The sequence below is a fragment of the Plectropomus leopardus genome, chromosome 1 (assembly GCF_008729295.1).
Source record: "Plectropomus leopardus isolate mb chromosome 1, YSFRI_Pleo_2.0, whole genome shotgun sequence".
In the NCBI taxonomy this organism is placed as follows: domain Eukaryota; kingdom Metazoa; phylum Chordata; class Actinopteri; order Perciformes; family Serranidae; genus Plectropomus; species Plectropomus leopardus.
Window position 1 is genome coordinate 38,185,720 of NC_056463.1, and position 18,856 is coordinate 38,204,575.

The 18,856-nt window shown below is 41.0% G+C and overlaps 2 protein-coding genes across 5 annotated transcripts in view; one reads left to right on the top strand and one right to left on the bottom strand.

The window, feature by feature from the left end:
* Window positions 1-262: 262 nt before the first annotated feature.
* Window positions 263-3,514, top strand: mesd (mesoderm development LRP chaperone). Of its 2 annotated transcripts, none has more exons than XM_042488652.1 (3): window positions 263-450; window positions 1,507-1,739; window positions 2,705-3,514. In XM_042488652.1, exons 1-3 carry the CDS (start codon window positions 289-291, stop codon window positions 2,967-2,969), a joined length of 660 nt encoding a protein of 219 aa, XP_042344586.1. In that variant the 5' UTR covers window positions 263-288; the 3' UTR covers window positions 2,970-3,514. The 2 variants fall into 2 exon arrangements, with proteins under 2 accessions (XP_042344586.1, XP_042344594.1); XM_042488660.1 differs by having other exon boundaries at window positions 1,510-1,739.
* Window positions 3,515-5,571: 2,057 nt separating this feature from the next.
* Window positions 5,572-18,856, bottom strand: part of LOC121941822 (cell migration inducing hyaluronidase 1) — a 141,767-nt gene continuing 128,482 nt past the window's right edge. For all 3 annotated transcript variants that reach the window (XM_042484707.1, XM_042484725.1, XM_042484717.1), the window contains exons 26-29: window positions 18,753-18,839; window positions 17,135-17,292; window positions 16,769-16,869; window positions 5,572-8,473 (exon numbers count right to left, since the gene is read on the bottom strand). In XM_042484707.1, the coding sequence (XP_042340641.1) occupies window positions 8,346-8,473; window positions 16,769-16,869; window positions 17,135-17,292; window positions 18,753-18,839 (474 nt within the window). In that variant the 3' untranslated portion in view covers window positions 5,572-8,345. The remainder of the gene's footprint in view (window positions 8,474-16,768; window positions 16,870-17,134; window positions 17,293-18,752; window positions 18,840-18,856) is intronic.

Consider the following 18,856-nt stretch of genomic DNA (forward strand, 5'->3'; position numbering starts at 1 on the left):
CCCTAATTCATCCTTTGTAGCACATTAGAACATTTCTTGCTTTTTTTCTCTTGCCTCTGACTGTTGAGCTGCTGTAACATGGGAATTTTCTCGGTGTGGGGGGTAAAATAGCCTTAACATAACCACTTTAACGCAAAGTTTTCCATTCTAAATAATTCTGGCTTTATTTTGAAATGCCATCATAGGGTGCGTGTGCAACCGGTCGGCTCTTTACAGCTCGGACACGCCTCCTTTCTCGTCTCGTGACCAGCAGACTCCAAAGCCAATGAGAACACACCATCTGTAAACATGGCGTCTGACTTCAGGTTGAGATGTGTAACGTTAGTGCTCCTTGTGTGCACGTATTTGTTTTGCGTTTTAGCGACTGCCAGCAAAGGTGAACCCAAGAAAAAGAAGGATATCCGAGATTACAATGACGCAGACATGGCCCGGCTCCTGGAACAATGGGAGGTTCGTTAACGTGATGGTTGTCATTCAGTCTGCCTACATATAGAAGCTAGCAACTAGCCTAGCTGTGAGCTAGCCAGGGGAACGTTAATAATGCAAGTTACCATGTATCATTTACAAAGAGCAACCTCTGTGTATCTAGGGTAACATTACCAGTCCATTAGCAATCTTTAGTCCCAGAGACCTAGTTGCTTATCTGAGAGACACAAACCCTGAAATATTTGGGTAGTACTAGAGATTAGTATGTTCCCAAGTCAGTCCTCGGTACTCCATTCATTCTCCTGACAGTATAATGCTTTATTCACTTGACTAAAGTAACATATACATGCCTCAAAGTTGATAAAAAAGACATTCTGATCTCTAGTCACAAACTCTAACAGTCGGCACGAGAAGTTTCACACAAAGTAGCCTTCAAATAAGATGTCAGCTTTGAATTTTGGCTCGTTATGTAGTACTACAATATTACATGAAGTGGGTGGTTGTGTAGAAGGCTATTAAATGAGGGCTTGGCCACGCTCTTTGACCCCGTGGAACCTGTGGGGTTTGACAAACTCGATGTAATATTATAAAAATAATATTTTAGTTGACCTTTCAAGTGTATTTTAGGGTGACACAAGCTGTAATGTGAACTGGTACTTGGAGCTAAATGCAGAAGATGGGGTTAATAAACATTTTGTGGTTTTACCGGGATTTAAGTTTTGGAAAACTGAAACAGCTATTCTAATGAATATTTACAATACAGCAAATACTGAAAGTTAGCACAGATCCTTTAAATACAACAGTGATGCCACTGTACATGTTGTCAATGCTTTTATCATAATGTGTGATAAATGACAGTTTTTATATTCTGGCAGAGTTCTGTCTGAATGAGTTGAAGTTGAGACATATTTGACGGGTTATGCAGTTTCAATGTTAACTTTTAAAAGACTATAGCAGTTAAAAAGTCACTTTAATATTCAGATAAATGCTGGCTAATTCAGTAGTTTCTGGGTAATTTATTTGCAACCATCTTAATCTCTAATGCCTCACAGTACATCATTTCTCTCCTTGGTTCCACAGCAGGATGACGACATTGAAGAAGGTGATCTTCCAGAACACAAAAGGTCTCCTCCTCCCATCGATTTCACCAAGGTTGACCCCTCCAAGCCAGAGGAGCTGCTCAAGATGTCCAAGAAGGGCAAGACTTTGATGGTTTTTGCTACAGTCTCAGGGGATCCCACTGAGAAAGAGACAGAGGAGATCACAGGCCTGTGGCAGGGCAGCCTCTTCAATGCCAACTTTGACATACAGAGGTACTCACTCTGCAGACTCACTCAACATTCAGACGTGCTTTGTTTAGCTGCTTTTTAGAAGGGAAAATTACTATAAGCTTGGATTGCAATTAATGGTTAGCAAAGTTTCTGACAGTTAGACTAGCCAGACTAGCTTATCAACTAAAAGTTTTTAAGCTTAACCCCTCAATTACACCTGCAGCGTGACGATGTCATTAAGCCTGTGATGCTGTTTTACTCTGTCCTCCAGGCAGCTCACAATCCCACAGGGAGTGTCCGTTAGCGTTTTAGAGCATCCTGCCGGGTGATACTGTAGACCTTATGAGATTTTGCTTATATAATCATTTTTCCTTGATTTTTGTTATTCGACCATGGCTGAGGCTACATATATAAATGCTTTCCTTTTCTGTATGTTTAAATTCGATTTATGGATGCTTTTACCCACTTTGTTGTGTAGCAGCCTACAGTCCAGCCATGAGCAAAGTAGATCAACGATTTTTGGCTGTGTTTCAGTCAAAAAACATGCTCATCTTGATAATTATACAGGTCATTATAAAAAAATCCAGTTATAAATGGAATAGATTGAAAATTTGTGGCTGTGTTTTAGTTAAAAACATGGTTTTGGTTTTTATAACACGTGATTGAATACAGACTGTGTGCCATGTGTGCACGCATTTGGATACTGTTGTACAGCCTGGGCCGCACATTCCTGTCCGAACCAAAGATTGTAAGAACGTCTGACACAGCTTATTGAAGCTCTCTGAAACTTTCCTTGAGCATTTTTTTCAAGCAGCACTCTTGTGATGCAGTGACTGTATTTTGTTTCTCTTTTCTAGAACTCAGTTGGAATCAACAGCACTATGCCGTCTTATAGCTCCTTCTAGATATAACACAGTTAGGATGTGGGATTACCAGAATTAACTCTACTGGTCAATTTTATATGGGTCACACATTTGACCTGTTTTCATCCACCTGTCCCTCTTTAGGTTTGTGGTGGGCTCTAACAGGGTCATCTTCATGCTGCGGGATGGTAGTTTGGCCTGGGAGATCAAAGACTTCCTTGTGGCCCAGGAACGCTGCATGGATGTCACCGTGGAGGGACAAGTGTTCCCAGGGAAGGCTGCCAAGAAGGACGATGCCAAATACAAGCAGCAGAATGAAGTCAGTGCCAAGAAGAACAAGAAGAAGACGCAGAGCAAGAAGGCCGACTTGGAGGGGAACAGCGCCAGCTATCTGAAGGAGGAGCTGTGATGAAATAACATGGAGGGAGATGATGAATCATCGGTCCCTCTTCTTCTGACCTTTAACAATATGAGGGGCTGCCGGACCATGTTCAGATGCAGTGCTTCAGAGTCAACGGAATGAATGAACTCATTCCCGTACCGCTGAACCGGTATAATAACTGAAACACGTCGCAGTGACAAGTACTTTTTTGCAATCTTTTTTGCAAGAGAGTGGTAACAAGTTCTTTAAAATCAGTTGTAAAACCAGCATTGTCCAATTTCTTTATTTTTTGTTGTTAGACTGTCACCCAATGAAAACCAATACATGCACATATTGTTTGAAAGGCAATCAAGGCAAGAATCATGAATCTTTTTTGTGTGTTTTTTCCCCTGTTCCAAGACCCATGTTAGGTACAGGAAGTGAGTCATTCATCAGACCATCAGGTCCTGTTATGTGTTGTGTTTTTTTTTATTCACATCAAGCAGCACTTCCAAGATTTGATCCGAACGTAGCACACACTCATTGTTTAATTTTTCACAGAATATGAAAATAAACATTTTTATACTACTGTATGACATTTCTGTCTTTACTGAGGTTTGAATCACATCTCTGGATTCAATGTTTGTGTCGTCACCAGTGCAACATGAAGAGGTAATTGGACAGTACAGACAAAATTAAATGAGGTCAAAAGTAACTGGATCCTTGCCTATATGTGGTTTTCCACAGTTTTGGCCGGGGCTCTTAGTTACAGTTAAAGGTAATATCTTCAAAAAAAGTGTGTGTGTCTCTTTCCTGTTTCAACATTACCATGGTCCAGTGAAGACATGGTTTTCCCAGTTTGATGTGGAAGAAACTGACTAGCCTGCAGCCAGACTCGAACATGTGGTGAAAAGCCTGAAAATGAAACTGTGGGGGTATCTGGGTTACCCCAAACTTTTGGTCATGCAGTAATATTTACATGAAAGTGGCTTACAGTCATAGCTAGACACTACTGACAGAGTCCAATATATTGATGATCTATAACTTCATTGATTGTATGATATTTGGGGAATGATTCTTTGTATCTTCAGAAGCTATATGCAAACAAGAAAAGCCTTGTTAATGATATGGCTGATAGACTAAACAGGTACAGCCAACAGTTACTGTACAGAAATTTAAACACTTAAATATACTACAACATTGGCAGAAAGACCAACAATGAAGCCATTGAGTGCTACTACCAGTTTTTTGTTTTTTTTTGTTTTTTTTTAAATATTGTATTGTTATTATCATATTACTATCTGTCCCAGTTCTACTTAACAGTCATGGCAGACAGTGAGTTTTTTTCCCAGAGTGCATTACATCACAAGACCTCAACCAAAACCTGAAGCACAAACAATCAAACACACAGAGTTCTAATTGGAGAAAGCTAAACTTCACCTGAATAAGACCAGTGTCACTTTTATTCAAAGGGATACCTGTTTTGCAAAGGGGCATTTTAGAGAAAGGTTACTGGAGGCTAGTGGCAATATCTTAAATCTCCTTCAGGCTGCTGATATCACCTGAGCTATAATGCTCAATGCACATAGATAAGACACACAGAGGCCAGTTCAACGGTGGCAGGAATCTTCAGAGGATGCTGACAGTAAGTGTGAAGTCACACACGTCTGCATGGCACCAGTTTGAAGACCTTTTTACACAGAGATAACACTAAAGAGCTGCTTAGAAGTCCCTTCTTTACGCCTCCTTTGCATTTTAAACAGAACTTAACATCAGTGGCATCACACTACACCAGTGTGTGATTTTAGAAAGAATGCCGGCATCACAGAAGCAAAAGAGACAGCGTGACATGTACCACAATAGAGATTGCCTCTTGTGTGACATATGTTGTGTCGGCAGCATTTTATAAACAATAACAATGCCATAACATGTCAATAACAGTCATTTATCATCTCTGTTATATGGCTGCTGATTTCATCCTCTGCTCGGAGGGTAAGGAGCCCCCAGATATCTTCGTTATCCTGGTTTGTGGACATTTTGGCCACTGTTCGTCTTTAAGTAAGCTGCAAAGATTTACCAGCTACTTTTTTAATTTCCCTGTGGTTGGTCGCTCACATCACACATTGTCAAAATATCACACCCCTGCCATCCATGATTCTGGTGGTTTTTAAAGAAAACACACTTTAATGTGTTGCAGGCATAAAATTCAGTGTTGAACATTGAACATTCTATTTATCTATCTCTTTTTCCAAAACTTTATATTATATTTTTATAAATGTTATTATTTTATTACTATTATTTTCATTATTACTAAAGCCACTTCTGAGGTTGGTATTAAAATCTACTGTTGCAATATTCTAGATACAGCATCCCACACTTCTCTTTTGCATCCTGCACTTTGTCTGATTCTGTCTGTTTTCTTTGCTCTTTTCCTTTCATGGTATGATTTCTCTGTGTATCATTTGTCTGTGCAGGGACCCTGGTTATGCTGATCCGTGACTGTCCTCCATCTGGTGCTGACAATATAAAGGATACTGGAAACGACTCAAATGTCAGCGTAATATTTAGTAATTTCAAGAAGATGCTCTCTTGTGTTTTGCTTTGTTTGTCCTAAAAGGATAAACAGATGTGCATAAGTCTTTAGTCACAGTGACATTCAAACACTGATCTCATCATTTATTTCTGTACAAAAGTCCTCAAAGAAATTCAAAGTCATCAAGCTTCATTACTTTACAATCCCAAAACACATATACAACATATTCATTTTGGTGTACAGTTAAAACGAGCCAACTATACTCACTCATTTGCATGTATGCATAATGAAATTCTGGTACAAATGTTTTTTAATGGAGCGATAATTGTTTCTTACATACAATATACGTACAGGACAGTAAAAACATTACAACATAAAAGATGACCTTTGTAGATTTGGATCAACTGTGTCTGTACAATAAATACGTATAAAATATATCTCTTAGCAATCTGTGGATTTTTAAAAACACAGTAAACATACAAAACACTAAATTACTGCTACAACCTCCGAAAAAAGACCAGCTATTTTAGCGAAGGATGGGAAATCCTTTTTCCCTCCAGATTTAAACAAAGGTTCCTTTGTCCTTTTAATGGAGAAATTGCACATTTAAAAATTCCCTGATTTAGCAGTCAATGGAAAATTTAATTTAATCCATTATATTGTCATCTTGCTGGTTTACTCCAAAACACAGATTAACACTGAATTTGGAAGAAAACATCACAATATCAAGTCAGCCAGTGCTCGGAATGAAACAGAGCAAGTTACAAACCTCTGGTGTGGATGCAAAACTTTTTTGATTTTCTTCCTCTTCGCTATTCTTTCTTATAACAGTTTAGTGGGAAAAAAAGACAGGCTTAAAACCAAGCAAAGAAACCACTCAACGTTTACAGCTGTCACATACCATAGAGACCAATGCTCAATGATGCATGTACATTAAACATGATTAGCTAACACACTTAGTAATCTTAGAATTTCCTCCCTCTGTTCATATACAGGCTTTACATTTGCATGACAGTCTATTAGAGAATTGGCCAGCAGTTATATAAATATCAAACAACCAGGCTGGAAAAAGAGATCCTTGGAAATGATCAATGTAAAAGTACATAAACATATATATTAGGTTTCTTTCTTAATGTAGATTATTGTGGGGAAAAAAGGCAAACCCAGTCTGCTAGGGACCTCAACTATACACAACTCTTTGTGATCGCATTTATGTTTCTGTCCAGTGTTCTGTGCCAATGCAAAGAGTAGTGTCAAAAATAAAAACAATCAGAGAAGGCTGGAGGCTTTACGTACCCCATTTGGCCTGAAAAAAAAGCTTTGAGATGATGAGGAGGAGCTTGAAGATGTTGTTAGGTAAGAGACATCTGGCATATTTTGCTTCTTGACTCTTAAGTGTTCACTAATATCTCAGTCTGCATCCTCAACTTGCTCATATCATCCTATGTTTGGAAAACACCAATGATTAAGGGGAGCATTTTTCTCTCAGCTCTCTTTTTTCCATTATTCACACAACTGTTGCCATCATGTCCTTCATGTTTGTAACAGCATGACTTCCTTAGAAGAGAGGGTGCACCATTATTCCCATTTGAAAAATTATTGCAAAGAGATGCTCTTTATGACCAGAAGTTTTTTGCACCACATTTACATGGGGCTAATTCAGAAGAGCTGCAAACATTTATGCCTTTAGGTTTGGTCTGATGGCAAAAACAACTTTGTTTTCGATTTAGCCTGACCTTGCATTCACACTGGGTATGTCCACACCTGGTCGGGAGCCATGCTGTGTCACAGACAGCTAATTGCAACATATGGTCAATATCCCTAGATGCTCACGGCTGGCACCCAGTTTGCATCACTGTTTCTCAGAGGGCCCACCACTGAAATTTACACTAAAGTGAAATGCCTTTCTTTTTTAGTGTGTGAGAGAAAAGTGAGTCAGTAGACAGATTCCACTGAGCGGTCTGTTGAAACTACAGTAGGCTGCCATAACAGTACAGCTGCGGTATGCTGCCCCACTGAACAGCCATTATTGCCCAGCTCCCAGACACTTTCTGACAGGGACAGCTTGCCTACATTTTGAGTGATAGCCTTGCTGTGAGGTGCCAAATGAGATATTGGAATTTAGTTGTGGACATCCTAAAGTTTGTTCTTTCATGAATCTTCCATTGCCCCAACACTTCTAAATCCTGATCAATAGTAGCTCATCGAGCTATAGCTATGGCTTTTGCGTTCCTTTTGTCTTCTCACCCTCATTCTCTATGACAAATTGTCAATAGACCTCTGTAGGAAATCATTCAGGAGATGACCGCCATCACGATGTCATTCTTCTTCTTTTTGTTTTTTCAAAATGCCTGTGACTCACAAATATGACAATTGTTGTTGCTGTTCCAACATGCATGTGTTATAGGCTGCATGTGAGGTATTTCTGGTAAGACTCACACTGAAATGAGATATGAGTCTTTTAAAACATAAATATGAAAAGTCTAGGCAAAAACGTCTGATCTAGGGAAAGTATTGGAATTGAGCATTTAGCCTTGTAATGTGAAAGTAGCCTAAATTTATGTCCATGTCAGATGGCTCATAAAACAGATGTGTTCGTGTTGGAGTAGCTCACCAAATCCACTGCTTACTTACACAGACACAGTTCATTGTGGGCAGTGCTTGCTCTGGGAGAGGGTCTTTCCCTTTTCAACAAACTGAATCATATCATCCTTTGCCAAACAGAAAAAAACACCACTGATCCTGAACAATAGCTTGGAGCAACTGATTGTGTGGGTCTGGCAGTTATGTTCTGTGTATTTGTGCACTTTGTGTGTGTGCGTGTGTGTGTGTGAGAGAGAGAGCGGGGGGTTACATAGGCTCTAGGCTGCCCTCCCCACTGTGCCTGCGTCTCATAGCTTCATCTTGTGGACCACAGGAACAGGCAGAACCTGATGGATCTTGGCTCGGTCGGTATCCACCTCCAGATGGACCCAGCAAGGGTGGAAGGAGCCCTTGAAGCCCACAAATGCCAGTTTATCTGTAGGCATGATATTGAAGTTAGTGATATCATTAGAACACCAGGGTTATTTAGCAATTCCCTGCCACACATTTTCTTCTTCACAGTCCAGGAGTCCCTGTGGGGCCTCCAGTAGAGCTTCCTGTCTATAATACTTTTACTCAAAGAATCAGCTCTGTGAAGGAAAGATTTAACATGAAGGTCCAGATAAAATCTAAAAAATAAAAATAATTAATCCTGGTTCAATGTCAATCTGTGAAAGCTGAAGAGTAGAGATGCTGCACTAAAGAAAGCAAAACTACAAGAGACAATGACATGCTCATATACAAAGGTCTAAGGAATAAAGTTATCTGAAATCCATGATTAGCTAAGTCACATTTTTATCTCAATATACTGAATGATGCAAAAGTAAACAGTAAATTGATCTGGAAAAAATAGTGATAATCTTACACGGGGGGATGTAAACATTTTTAGGAGATTTAAAACTTTAAAGTACTTGAGTTGATTGGAGATCATCTTGCTGTTGCTACTGTTTTTAATAATTGTTTTCTCAAGTCTGCACATGAGCGAGGAAAAAAACATCACAAGAGGGGAGTTGGATTATTCCTCCTGTAGATGCTGAAAGCCAAGTATTTAAGCTGTTAGAGACTAATAAGACACACATGAATAAAATTATTAGCTCTTTTAATAGCTCCAAATGTTGAGATGCCTTTCATTTTGACCATGTTTCTCATAAAGACATTTTAACACCTACCATAACTCATTTAGCTAACTTGTCTTTAAAGTAGGTGTCTTCCCTGATAACTGCAAATGTGCCATAAATGTTGTGACACCTATTTTTTTTTAAATCTGGAAACTGCCTTAATGCCAGTAACAATAGACCACTAACTATTCTGCCCATACTCTCTAAAGTTGCTGGAAAAGTTTTTATTGAACAACTTACAACATTCCTTAATACAAGTACTTTTGGTTTGCATTGTATGCAGTTTGGTTTCAGAGCAAATCATTCCACCCAGACTGCTACCTTAATAGAGCAAATTATATCAAGGCTCGATAAAGAAGCAATGGTTGGGGCTGTATTTTGAGATGTGTAAAATTTTCCATACAGTCAGTAATAATGTTGTACTATCTAAACTCTGTAGATTTAATCTCTCATCTGGAGCACTGGCATGAGTGTCTTCAAATTGATCAAAGAGTTCAAGAGAAGGTCAAACTGTCCAGTTACATGGAGTATACAATGGGTGTTCCACAAGGAACATTGAGTCCGTGTACAAACAAAGCCTAAAAACTTTGGGAAAAAAGTCTCTCCATTTTCATCTCAGTGGGAGACTGGAGAAATACAAATTACTGACCTTCGAGAATGTTGGATTTCTTTTCAGATTTATCCCAAAATGGTTTGGCTCCTCCTCCTCCATGGGACTTTGTGTGTGCTCGCTCAGTAAGTTTTGATCCTCTAGATTATCCTCTTTACCAAACTAGAACTTATTATTTCGTCTCACTGCATTTAAGAAATCAACTTTTTCTTTAGGAGCTAAAAATCTGTGGAACATTATCTGAGAAAGTGAGGAGCTGCAGCTCTATCAGGACTTTCACAACCACCTTGAAAAAACTTTTAAAAGCTGCTCAGCTGTACTCACTGACCCTAAACTCTGGGTTTTATAATGTGTTAACATGACAAGCCTTGTAATGTGCTATTGTGTCGAGCTTTTTATTGTGCTTTTATTCTGTGTTTTGTGTGTGATATTTGTGTTGTTTTATATTGCATTGTCTGTCTCCTGTCTTCTTTTTTTGTACCACTTTATTTGCTATTGTTTGTATTATTTGTCTTTTTTTTTGTACAATTAAAGATTATGATGTTTTTGTGCTGTGTCTTTATTCTGAAGTCTTGAGGGACTGCAGATACGAATTAGCTCTAACCTACGATCTGGTACGGTGCATCAGATGATAACGTTTATGTTTTAAATTATACAACTGTCCCTTTCAAATAAATAAAAATAAATAAATAAAAGCAGAGAGCCTCAATTAATAATGCTTATGCACCAAAAAGGAGGATTACTTCAAAATGTTGCTGCTTTCCTATTTTACAAAGAACATTTTTATTAACATATAATCAAGGCTGCCAGTCCAGATAATACTCAATCCTGTATACTAAAAACATGTGCTGATTAGCTACTTAATGTTTTAACTGACATTTTTAACATCTCACTCTCACAAGAGACTGTTCCTCCTGCCTCAAGACAGCCATCATCTTCCCTGTACCTAAAAAGTCTGCTGTGTCTAGTCTTTATGACTGTGGCTCTTAGCCCCATCCTGATGAAATGTTTTGAGAAACTAGTTCTCCAGCACATCAAAGACAATATCGCTGCCAGCCTGGACCTTCACCAGTATGCTTTCAGAAACAACAGATCCACAGAGGACACCATATCTACTGTTCTTCACTCAGGCTTCACTCACCTGGAGAATGAGAACAGCTACATCAGGATGCTGTTTGTTGACTTCAGCTCAGCATTCAACACAATCTCTCCCATGAAGCTGATTGGAAAACTTAACACTATGGGCTTCGGTACAACACTGGATACTGGACTTCCTCACATGCAGGCCCCAGAGAGTTAGGATTAGCAGTCACACCTCCTCTACATTAGTGCTCAACACCGGAGCCCCCCAGGGCTGTGTGCTCAGCCCCCTCCTGTTCACACTGTACACCCATGACCGCACTCCCAAACATCAGGAGAACTGTATTGTGAAGTATGCGGACGACACCACCATCATCGGCCGTATTACAAACAACGATGAGAGTTCATACCGGGAGAAAATCAACAATCTTGCAGAGTGGTGCACAGAGGACAACCTACTGCTCAACATCAGTAAAACCAAGGAGCTGATTGTTGATTTTAGAAAGAAGGAGGCAAAGACACACACCCCTGTCTACATCAGCAGAGCTGAGGTGGAGCAGGTGAACAGCTATAGGTTCCTTGGAATAACCATCACTGACAACCTGTCTTGGTCATCACACATCACCACCCAGGTTAAAAAAGCACAGAAAAGGCTCTAGATTAGATTAGATTAGATTAGATTAAATTAGATTAGATTAGATTGATTCTTTATTGTTTGTCTTGAGTAAAAACAGACATTCATCTTTAAAACAGCTAAACAGCTAAAACAGAGCTCTGTGGTTTTTGTGATGTTCAGCTCAAGTAGGATTTCGGCAAAGGTTTGAACCAGGGTGTGGACTTCCTGCTGGTATTGTGTCAGGATCTGGGTGTCAGTGAGGTGGGCTACCAGGGCCATATCATCTGCGTACTTAAAAAGTGTCATTGTTTTACTGCTGCAGGTGATGGCATTTGTGTAGAGCCCTGGGGCAGCCCCGTCTTTATAGTCAATGTACTAGATGTGAAACCATTAAAAAGCACATGCTGAGGTCCGTCCTATAAAAAGTCCTTTATCCATAAAATCAGTGTAGGGTGGACCGGGTGGTCAAAGAGGCGGTGTCACAGAGTGTTGTTATTTACGGTGTTAAAAGCAGCTGAAAAGTCCATGAATAAAATCCTTGTTTGTGGATGTGTAGAGTCCAGTTGTTTGGTGACTGTGTCGAGGAGCATGGGAGTTGCATCCTCAGTGTCTCTTTTTGGCTTGTAGGCAAACTGGAATGGATCCAGGTTGTCTGACAGATCACCTAACAGTAGGTCACAAATTGTTTTCTCCATACATTTACAGAGCACTGATGTCAGGGCCACTGGCCTGTAGTCTTTCGGATCCTTAGGCTGTGTCTTTTTGGGGATTGGAATGACGATCGATTCCTTCCACTGTCTGGGGACTATGCTGGAGTCCAGCCTGGTGAACACCCCACCTAGCTGTGTGGAGCATTCCTTGAGCAAGCTGCCTCTGAGCCTGTCAGGGCCAGTGGCTTTGTTAGGGTTTACTCTACACAGAATAGAGGTTACCAGCTGTTCATCAATGGTGAGGGCTGAGCGGGGGGAACTGAGGGTTACAGGGGTCCAGGTGGTTGGTGTGCTGTTGAACTGGATAAAGACACTGTTCAACTTTTCTGCAAGAGAGGCGGGGTCTGGACAGTTGAACGCTGCTGGTTTGGATACTCTGCCCATCATGATATTCAAACCCCGTCATGCTTCTCTAGCATTCCCTGATGTTAATTTCCACCCTGTTTTTATACTTGATTTTAGCCAACCTGGCCTTCCTCCTGAATTCCTTCTGCAGCTCCCTCACCCTCACTTTGTCACCTTGTAGGAAGTCCCTTTTCTTCTGCACTAGACAGGCTTTCGTGTCCTTGGTGATCCATTTTTTATTATATGGATAAATAGAGGAGTGGAGGAGTTTAAGTACCTCGGGGTCTTGTTCACGAGTGGGGGAAGGATGGAGCGGGAGATCGACAGGTGGATCGGTGCAGCAGCTGCAGTAATGTGGACTCTGCGCCGATCTGTCGTGGTGAAGAGGGAGCTGAGCCAAAAGGCAAACCCCCCTCGATTTACCGGTTGATCTTCATTCCTACCCTCATCTATGGTCACAAGCTTTGGGTAGTGACCGAAAGAATAAGATCGCGGGTGCAAGTGGCCGAAATGAGCTCCCTCCGTAGGGTGGCTGGGCTCCCCCTTATCCCCGGATAAGCAGAAGAAAGTGGATGGCTGGATGAATAAATGGTGATGTGTTTAGTGGCAGTGACATTTTCTTCACAAAATATGACGTATGAGGTGAGTATATCAGACAGCATGTCAAAGTCATCCCCACAGTCATTAAAAAATACACCCCAATCTGTCCACTCAAAACAGCCCTTTAATGTCTCGGTTGCATCCTCCTTCCAGATCCTAATAGTTTTAGTGATGTTCTCCTGTGTTTTTAATTGTGACTTGTATTTTGGCAACAACAGGATAACATTGTGGTCTAAAAGACCTAGAGGTGAGCATGGTTTTGAACTGTATTCCCCTGGAATATTACCAAAGCACATGTCCAATATGTTCTGTCTTCTTGTTGGAGTTGTGACATACTGTTCCAAGCTGGGAATATGTGTGGCAACATCACACCTGTTAAAGTCACCCATTAGGAACACTGGTTGCTCTCCAGTCTGAGTGACAGCTCTATTGTAGCTGTCTGTTATGCGCTCGGCTGCTAGATTAAAATCAGGACCTGGGACATACACTAAAAATACTGTGATCTTTGAAAATTCTCTGGGTAAATAGAGTGGTCTAAAAAATACAGTCATTCATTCGCAGTGTTTGCAGCACTCAGTTTCCCTCACCGTATGATTGGTAGCCCACTGTTTGTTTACAGCCATGCAGAGCCCGCCCCCAAATGACTTCCGTGTTTGGGCTGCATCCCTGTCATAGCGAATGATGTCAAATCCATCCAGCTGAATGTCCACATCTCCAAAGAGCCACATCTCTGTAAAACAAAAGTGACTGGTTCGTTGATAGTCTTCCGTCTTGTTCCGTAGCGATTGGACATTTGACAGGGTGAGGTAAAGGTAAAGGTAGCCGGCTGCCTCTCCTCCTCAGCCTGTTGCTTATCCCTCCTTTCGAGCCCCTTTTCCTCCGTACTCACATCCGCTTTTTGCCCCAAAGTATCTCCAGAGGTATGTTGTTGCCATGAAGGGATACCACCACTGACTCCGACTGAGGGCCGCTCAGCCCAAGGAGGAACTCCTGGGAGTAGGTGAGCCTACCTGGAGTAGCGGTGAGTGATTGTACCAGTCGCCAACACAGTCCATTTACGGGCCATAGACCTGTGATTATAAGCCATATCAAGGCCAGGTGACAACACTGGCAACACTACTGTTGTCATACACATCACGTCTAATCACGCAAGTTACAAAATGCACGACAACACACACAAAAAAACGCCAAAATCAACACACACGTGAGCCGTTTCAGGAGTCGTCGTTTCAGGAGTCGCCATCCTCACAGAACAGCGCCTCCCGGAAACTTAGGAAGGCTGAATTCCAGAGCAAGATCCTGGTTAACTTCTACACAGGAGCAATAGAAAGCACACTGACTGGAAACATCATGAACTGGCATGGTTCGTGCACAGCCCAGGACAGGAAGGCTCTACAGAGGGTGATTCAAACTGCCCAGAACATCACTGGTTCCCATCTACAGAGCATCAGTGACCTCGGTGAAGTGAGGTGTCTGCACAGAGCCCAAAGGATACTGAAAGACAGCAGCCACAGTGTGTTCACCCTGCTGCCATCTGGAAAAAGATACAGAAGTATCCGCTGCAGAGCCACCAGAGTACAGAGCAACTTCTTTCCCCAGGCTGTGAGACTCCTCAACTCCTCCTCTATGCCAAAAGATGTAGCAGGATTTAGGGACAAATTGTCCTGTGTAATTTATAATAATAACTAGTGTGTGAATGGGTGAAATTGCCCTGTCGTATGAAAGCACTTTGAGTGGTCAAAAAGACTAGAAAAGCACTGTACAAGTACAGTCCATTTACCATTGTGATGACAAAACTACTCTGGCTTCCCATATATAGCACAGAATATTTTAAACTAGTTAAGTTGTGAGGAGAGTTTTATTTGTATCTTAAGCTGTCTTATATTTTTGGTTGTAGGAGGATTGGTGCTTGGTCTCACTCCTTCTTTGGATGAAATTAAAGCAGCTAAAGTGATCAGCCCACCTGCTGTTGCTTTGACTGAGCTGCGTCCTTCTGTTGGCTGAAAAAGGGCATACCACATTGGCAAGTGGCAACCTGGGGCTAACCAAGCGTAAGGAGACTGGCAAGGGAACTCTGCAGGTGCCGCATTTGCAGTAGCCCCAATAATACCACCGAGTGGGCCACTGCCATGAACCCAAACCCAAAGTGATAATCAGATGAAGCGATCCTTCCCTGCTGGTGCCTACTCTTGGGCAGTTCTCAGCAGACTTAGCAAGGGGTGGCCGCCAAACACCGTTCTCTGCATGATCCCTGCCGAGGCACTCAAAGCAGCAATTGTGAAGTTCTGTTGCACTGACAAGTAGTGATTCAATCTGTGGAAAAAGCTGGCCAGTGGCAAAAATGCTGGTAGCTTAAGAGAAACAGGATGCTGTGACAGCCCCTATTTCTACTCTGGGCTCCACATGTAAATGGATAGGCACATCCTGACTGGTCAGCTTTGGTTATGCAAAGTTCAGTGGACAAATTCATGATTCAAAAATAGTATTAATTAGTTATTATAAAGAGTATTACACATAGAATCCAGTGGAGGGCAAAGCCTACATGAGAAAGAGCATAATCTGACGCTTGTAATCAAATTGACCACAAGGGGGTGCTACAGACTCAGTGGATACTTCAGTACATGTTCCAAAATGTTTTTGCAATTGACTAAAAAGGGGTAGCAGCTTTACTAAAGATATAAGGCTCGGCACAGACTTAGATGGAATTGAATGAGTCTCTTCAACCAGTTAGTTATCCTTAAAGCTGCAGCTGGCAACAATGAGAAGAGAGAAACTTTGCTTGAAAATTTGAAAGAGTTTAGCCTACAGGTCCCTCCTCCTTCCTCTCTGCTACACCTCAGCCCTGCCTCCAGAGCCCGTAACTACAGCAACCGATGCGGTCAGGGAGACGACCTGACGAACACACAAGTAAGAACGAAATACAAACAATAAAGCCAGAAATAGTGTGTTTTAATATAACTGTTGCAGCCTGTATTTTAGCTAGAGACGTGGTTTTTGTTACATTAACTGCATATTTATAAATAAGCACTCTGTGTGATACTGGTAAAGTTACAGCGGTTTTAAACAATAGACTGCATGTAAAGATGGACAACATGACAGCTCCCCTTAATTGAGGCTATTCAATCTTGATCACCCGCTGGTGTCTGACTGCAGTATAGGTCCTATGGCCCACCCCTCCATGTTAGTGAATGGACATAGGCCAAATTAAAACTCAAAGTACACATCAAATAATTTTTTCCCCAAAATATTTTTTAGTAGTAGTTCTCATCACTTTGATGACGCTTGTATTCAAATTGACCACAAGGGGGTCAAGTGTTTGTTTTTAGGATTAGTTCGGTTTTGCCAAAGAGGGGCTTGGACTGGTAAAGATTTGGACACAAATGAATGAGCACCTGTCTGGTCATCAAAAAATTAAAAAAAAAAAAAACTATTTGTTATATTTAATTCTTAGGTTGTAAACTGTCAAAGGTGTTGATCCTTCACAGCTTTAAAACTTGAACTCTCCAAAATGGCTTGAACCCAGGAAGTGTCACCTTTAGACATTTTGACATTATTGTTACACTATGACCTAAGTAAAATGCAACCAATGAAGCAACAGTGTATTACAGATTCAGTGCACCCACTGTGAGCATATTTATCAGTAAAGGAGTACCTTTAAGTTTGATGCTTTTGTCTGCTCCAAGTTTTTCCAGGACTTTAGTCCATGATCCTCTAGTAATCAGGCGGCCCTTGGACGTAATGAGGACAATGGAACTAGAGAAAGGGTGAGAAAGAGCTCATTATTTTTGTATTCACATTTGGGTCATAGGAGCCACATCTACCTTTTAAGCTATACCAGAGCACAGACACTACTTTGTAATAAAAGTGACTTGAATTTATAAAATCCAGCAACCAAACAACAAAAGGAAACAATTTGCCACAACATGGTTGTAAAGCACAAATAAGAATCTTAAACAGAGTAATATGACAAACTACTGATGGATTTTTAATTTAGTTGGACAGCAAAAGAGCAGCTTACCCGTCTCTCAGTCCACTGACATAGTTGTCTATTTGTGCAGGAATGCCCTGTAAGATGGAGTTCCTGAAGACTTTGCTTTCAGCCACCTTCCCGTCATGCCCGTCAATTATTGTCAACTGCACCCCATCTTCTGGTTGGTACAACTTCCTGCCATTCACCTGTCATGACAGAGCCAGCCAGTCACACTATAGTCTGACCCTATAACTGATCTACTTCTCTAACATCATGTCCTAACTGGATGCAAGCATCAGATTATCGCACCCAATTGCATCATATCGCAGGCTTTCTGTCCAATCCTCATATGCTCGAATGGAACCCTGTTACGTAATTTTAAACAAACTGTGGTCTCAGAGACATACCCACTAAAAAGATAGGTACTTACTTCTTCATTATTCATATTCACAATAGTACTATTGCGGGTAACTTATAGATATCATTGTTGTAGCTCCCACCATTTCCACTTTGTAATACAAGCTAGCTTGCTAGCATCTCACACAATATTCACAGAAACATTCAGCTCCCTGGCGATCTGCTTTCAGACAGATGACAACTTGTAGCAATGCCCAAATTCCCATCATGCCTACTTCTGGACTGAGTGCTTTGTAGTTAAATTTTATGTTCCGAAACACAAATGATACTTTCTATTAGTGTTTATAATGTGTCTGTTCAGAACATGGTGGTTTATGTTGGTTATTGTCATTTTTTTGTTCACATCATGAGTGAGTTGGCTGTTACACTTCATCAGACCAACTGCGTGAGCAACCCATTAACCACAGAGATCGTTCTCATGATATACTATAATGGAGATAGTGATACTTCTGAAAGTAAAAATGCACTTTACCTTTGAGGAAATAGCACCTTAAGAATGAAGATTACTTGAGTAACTGAGGACAGTTGTTAAAGATATCCTCAATTTGCACCCTGCTCCTTGTTGATTACAGGCTGTCAACACGGGCTACAGGGAAAAGACAGTTATGGGGTGTATGACAATACTGCTGCTAAAAATGACGTGCTGCGTCCCACAGTATCACACAGTATTGCGCTGTGTTGCTCATGAGCAAATAGGACAGTCCAACAGGAAACAGTGTAATCAAACAGATTCTGACGCTCGCTTGAATTGCATCCAGTTAGAACACAGTGGAAGCTTCTCTGTGTTAACTGGCACATTATTTGTAACACTGGGAAACTCACAGATGTAACAAGAAGCAACAGTCGGCAAAATAAAACAGTCAAAGACAATAATTTTACATTCTCAAAAGAGAAAAGTAGACAGAAAAAACAAGGGTGTTAAGGGTGACGCTTTGACCTTATTGGGCGCCACCGCATTTCCCATAGAAAAAGAATAGCACAGACAGCAGTGCGGGTTCTGATCATCAGTGGTGGCTTTACATGTTCAGAATTCAATCAACATGAGAGTAAACCTATTATTCTACTCTCTCTATTAGTCAAGTCAAGTCAAGTCAAGTCAAGTCAAGTCAAGTCAAGTCAAGTTAATTCATCAAGTTAAGCCCATTATCTAAAAACACAGTTTGCCTGAGAGGGCTTTACAGTGTACAACATCCCTCTGTCCTTAGACCCTTACAAAAACTACCCAACAAAAACCCTATACAAAAGATACCTCAGTAAAGGCAAAGTCCTCCTTGATGTGGAAGAATCGAGTGTTGTAGGACTCCAGTTTGACCTCCAGGAAGTGTTCTGGTGTGTGCTGAGAGTCCACATGTA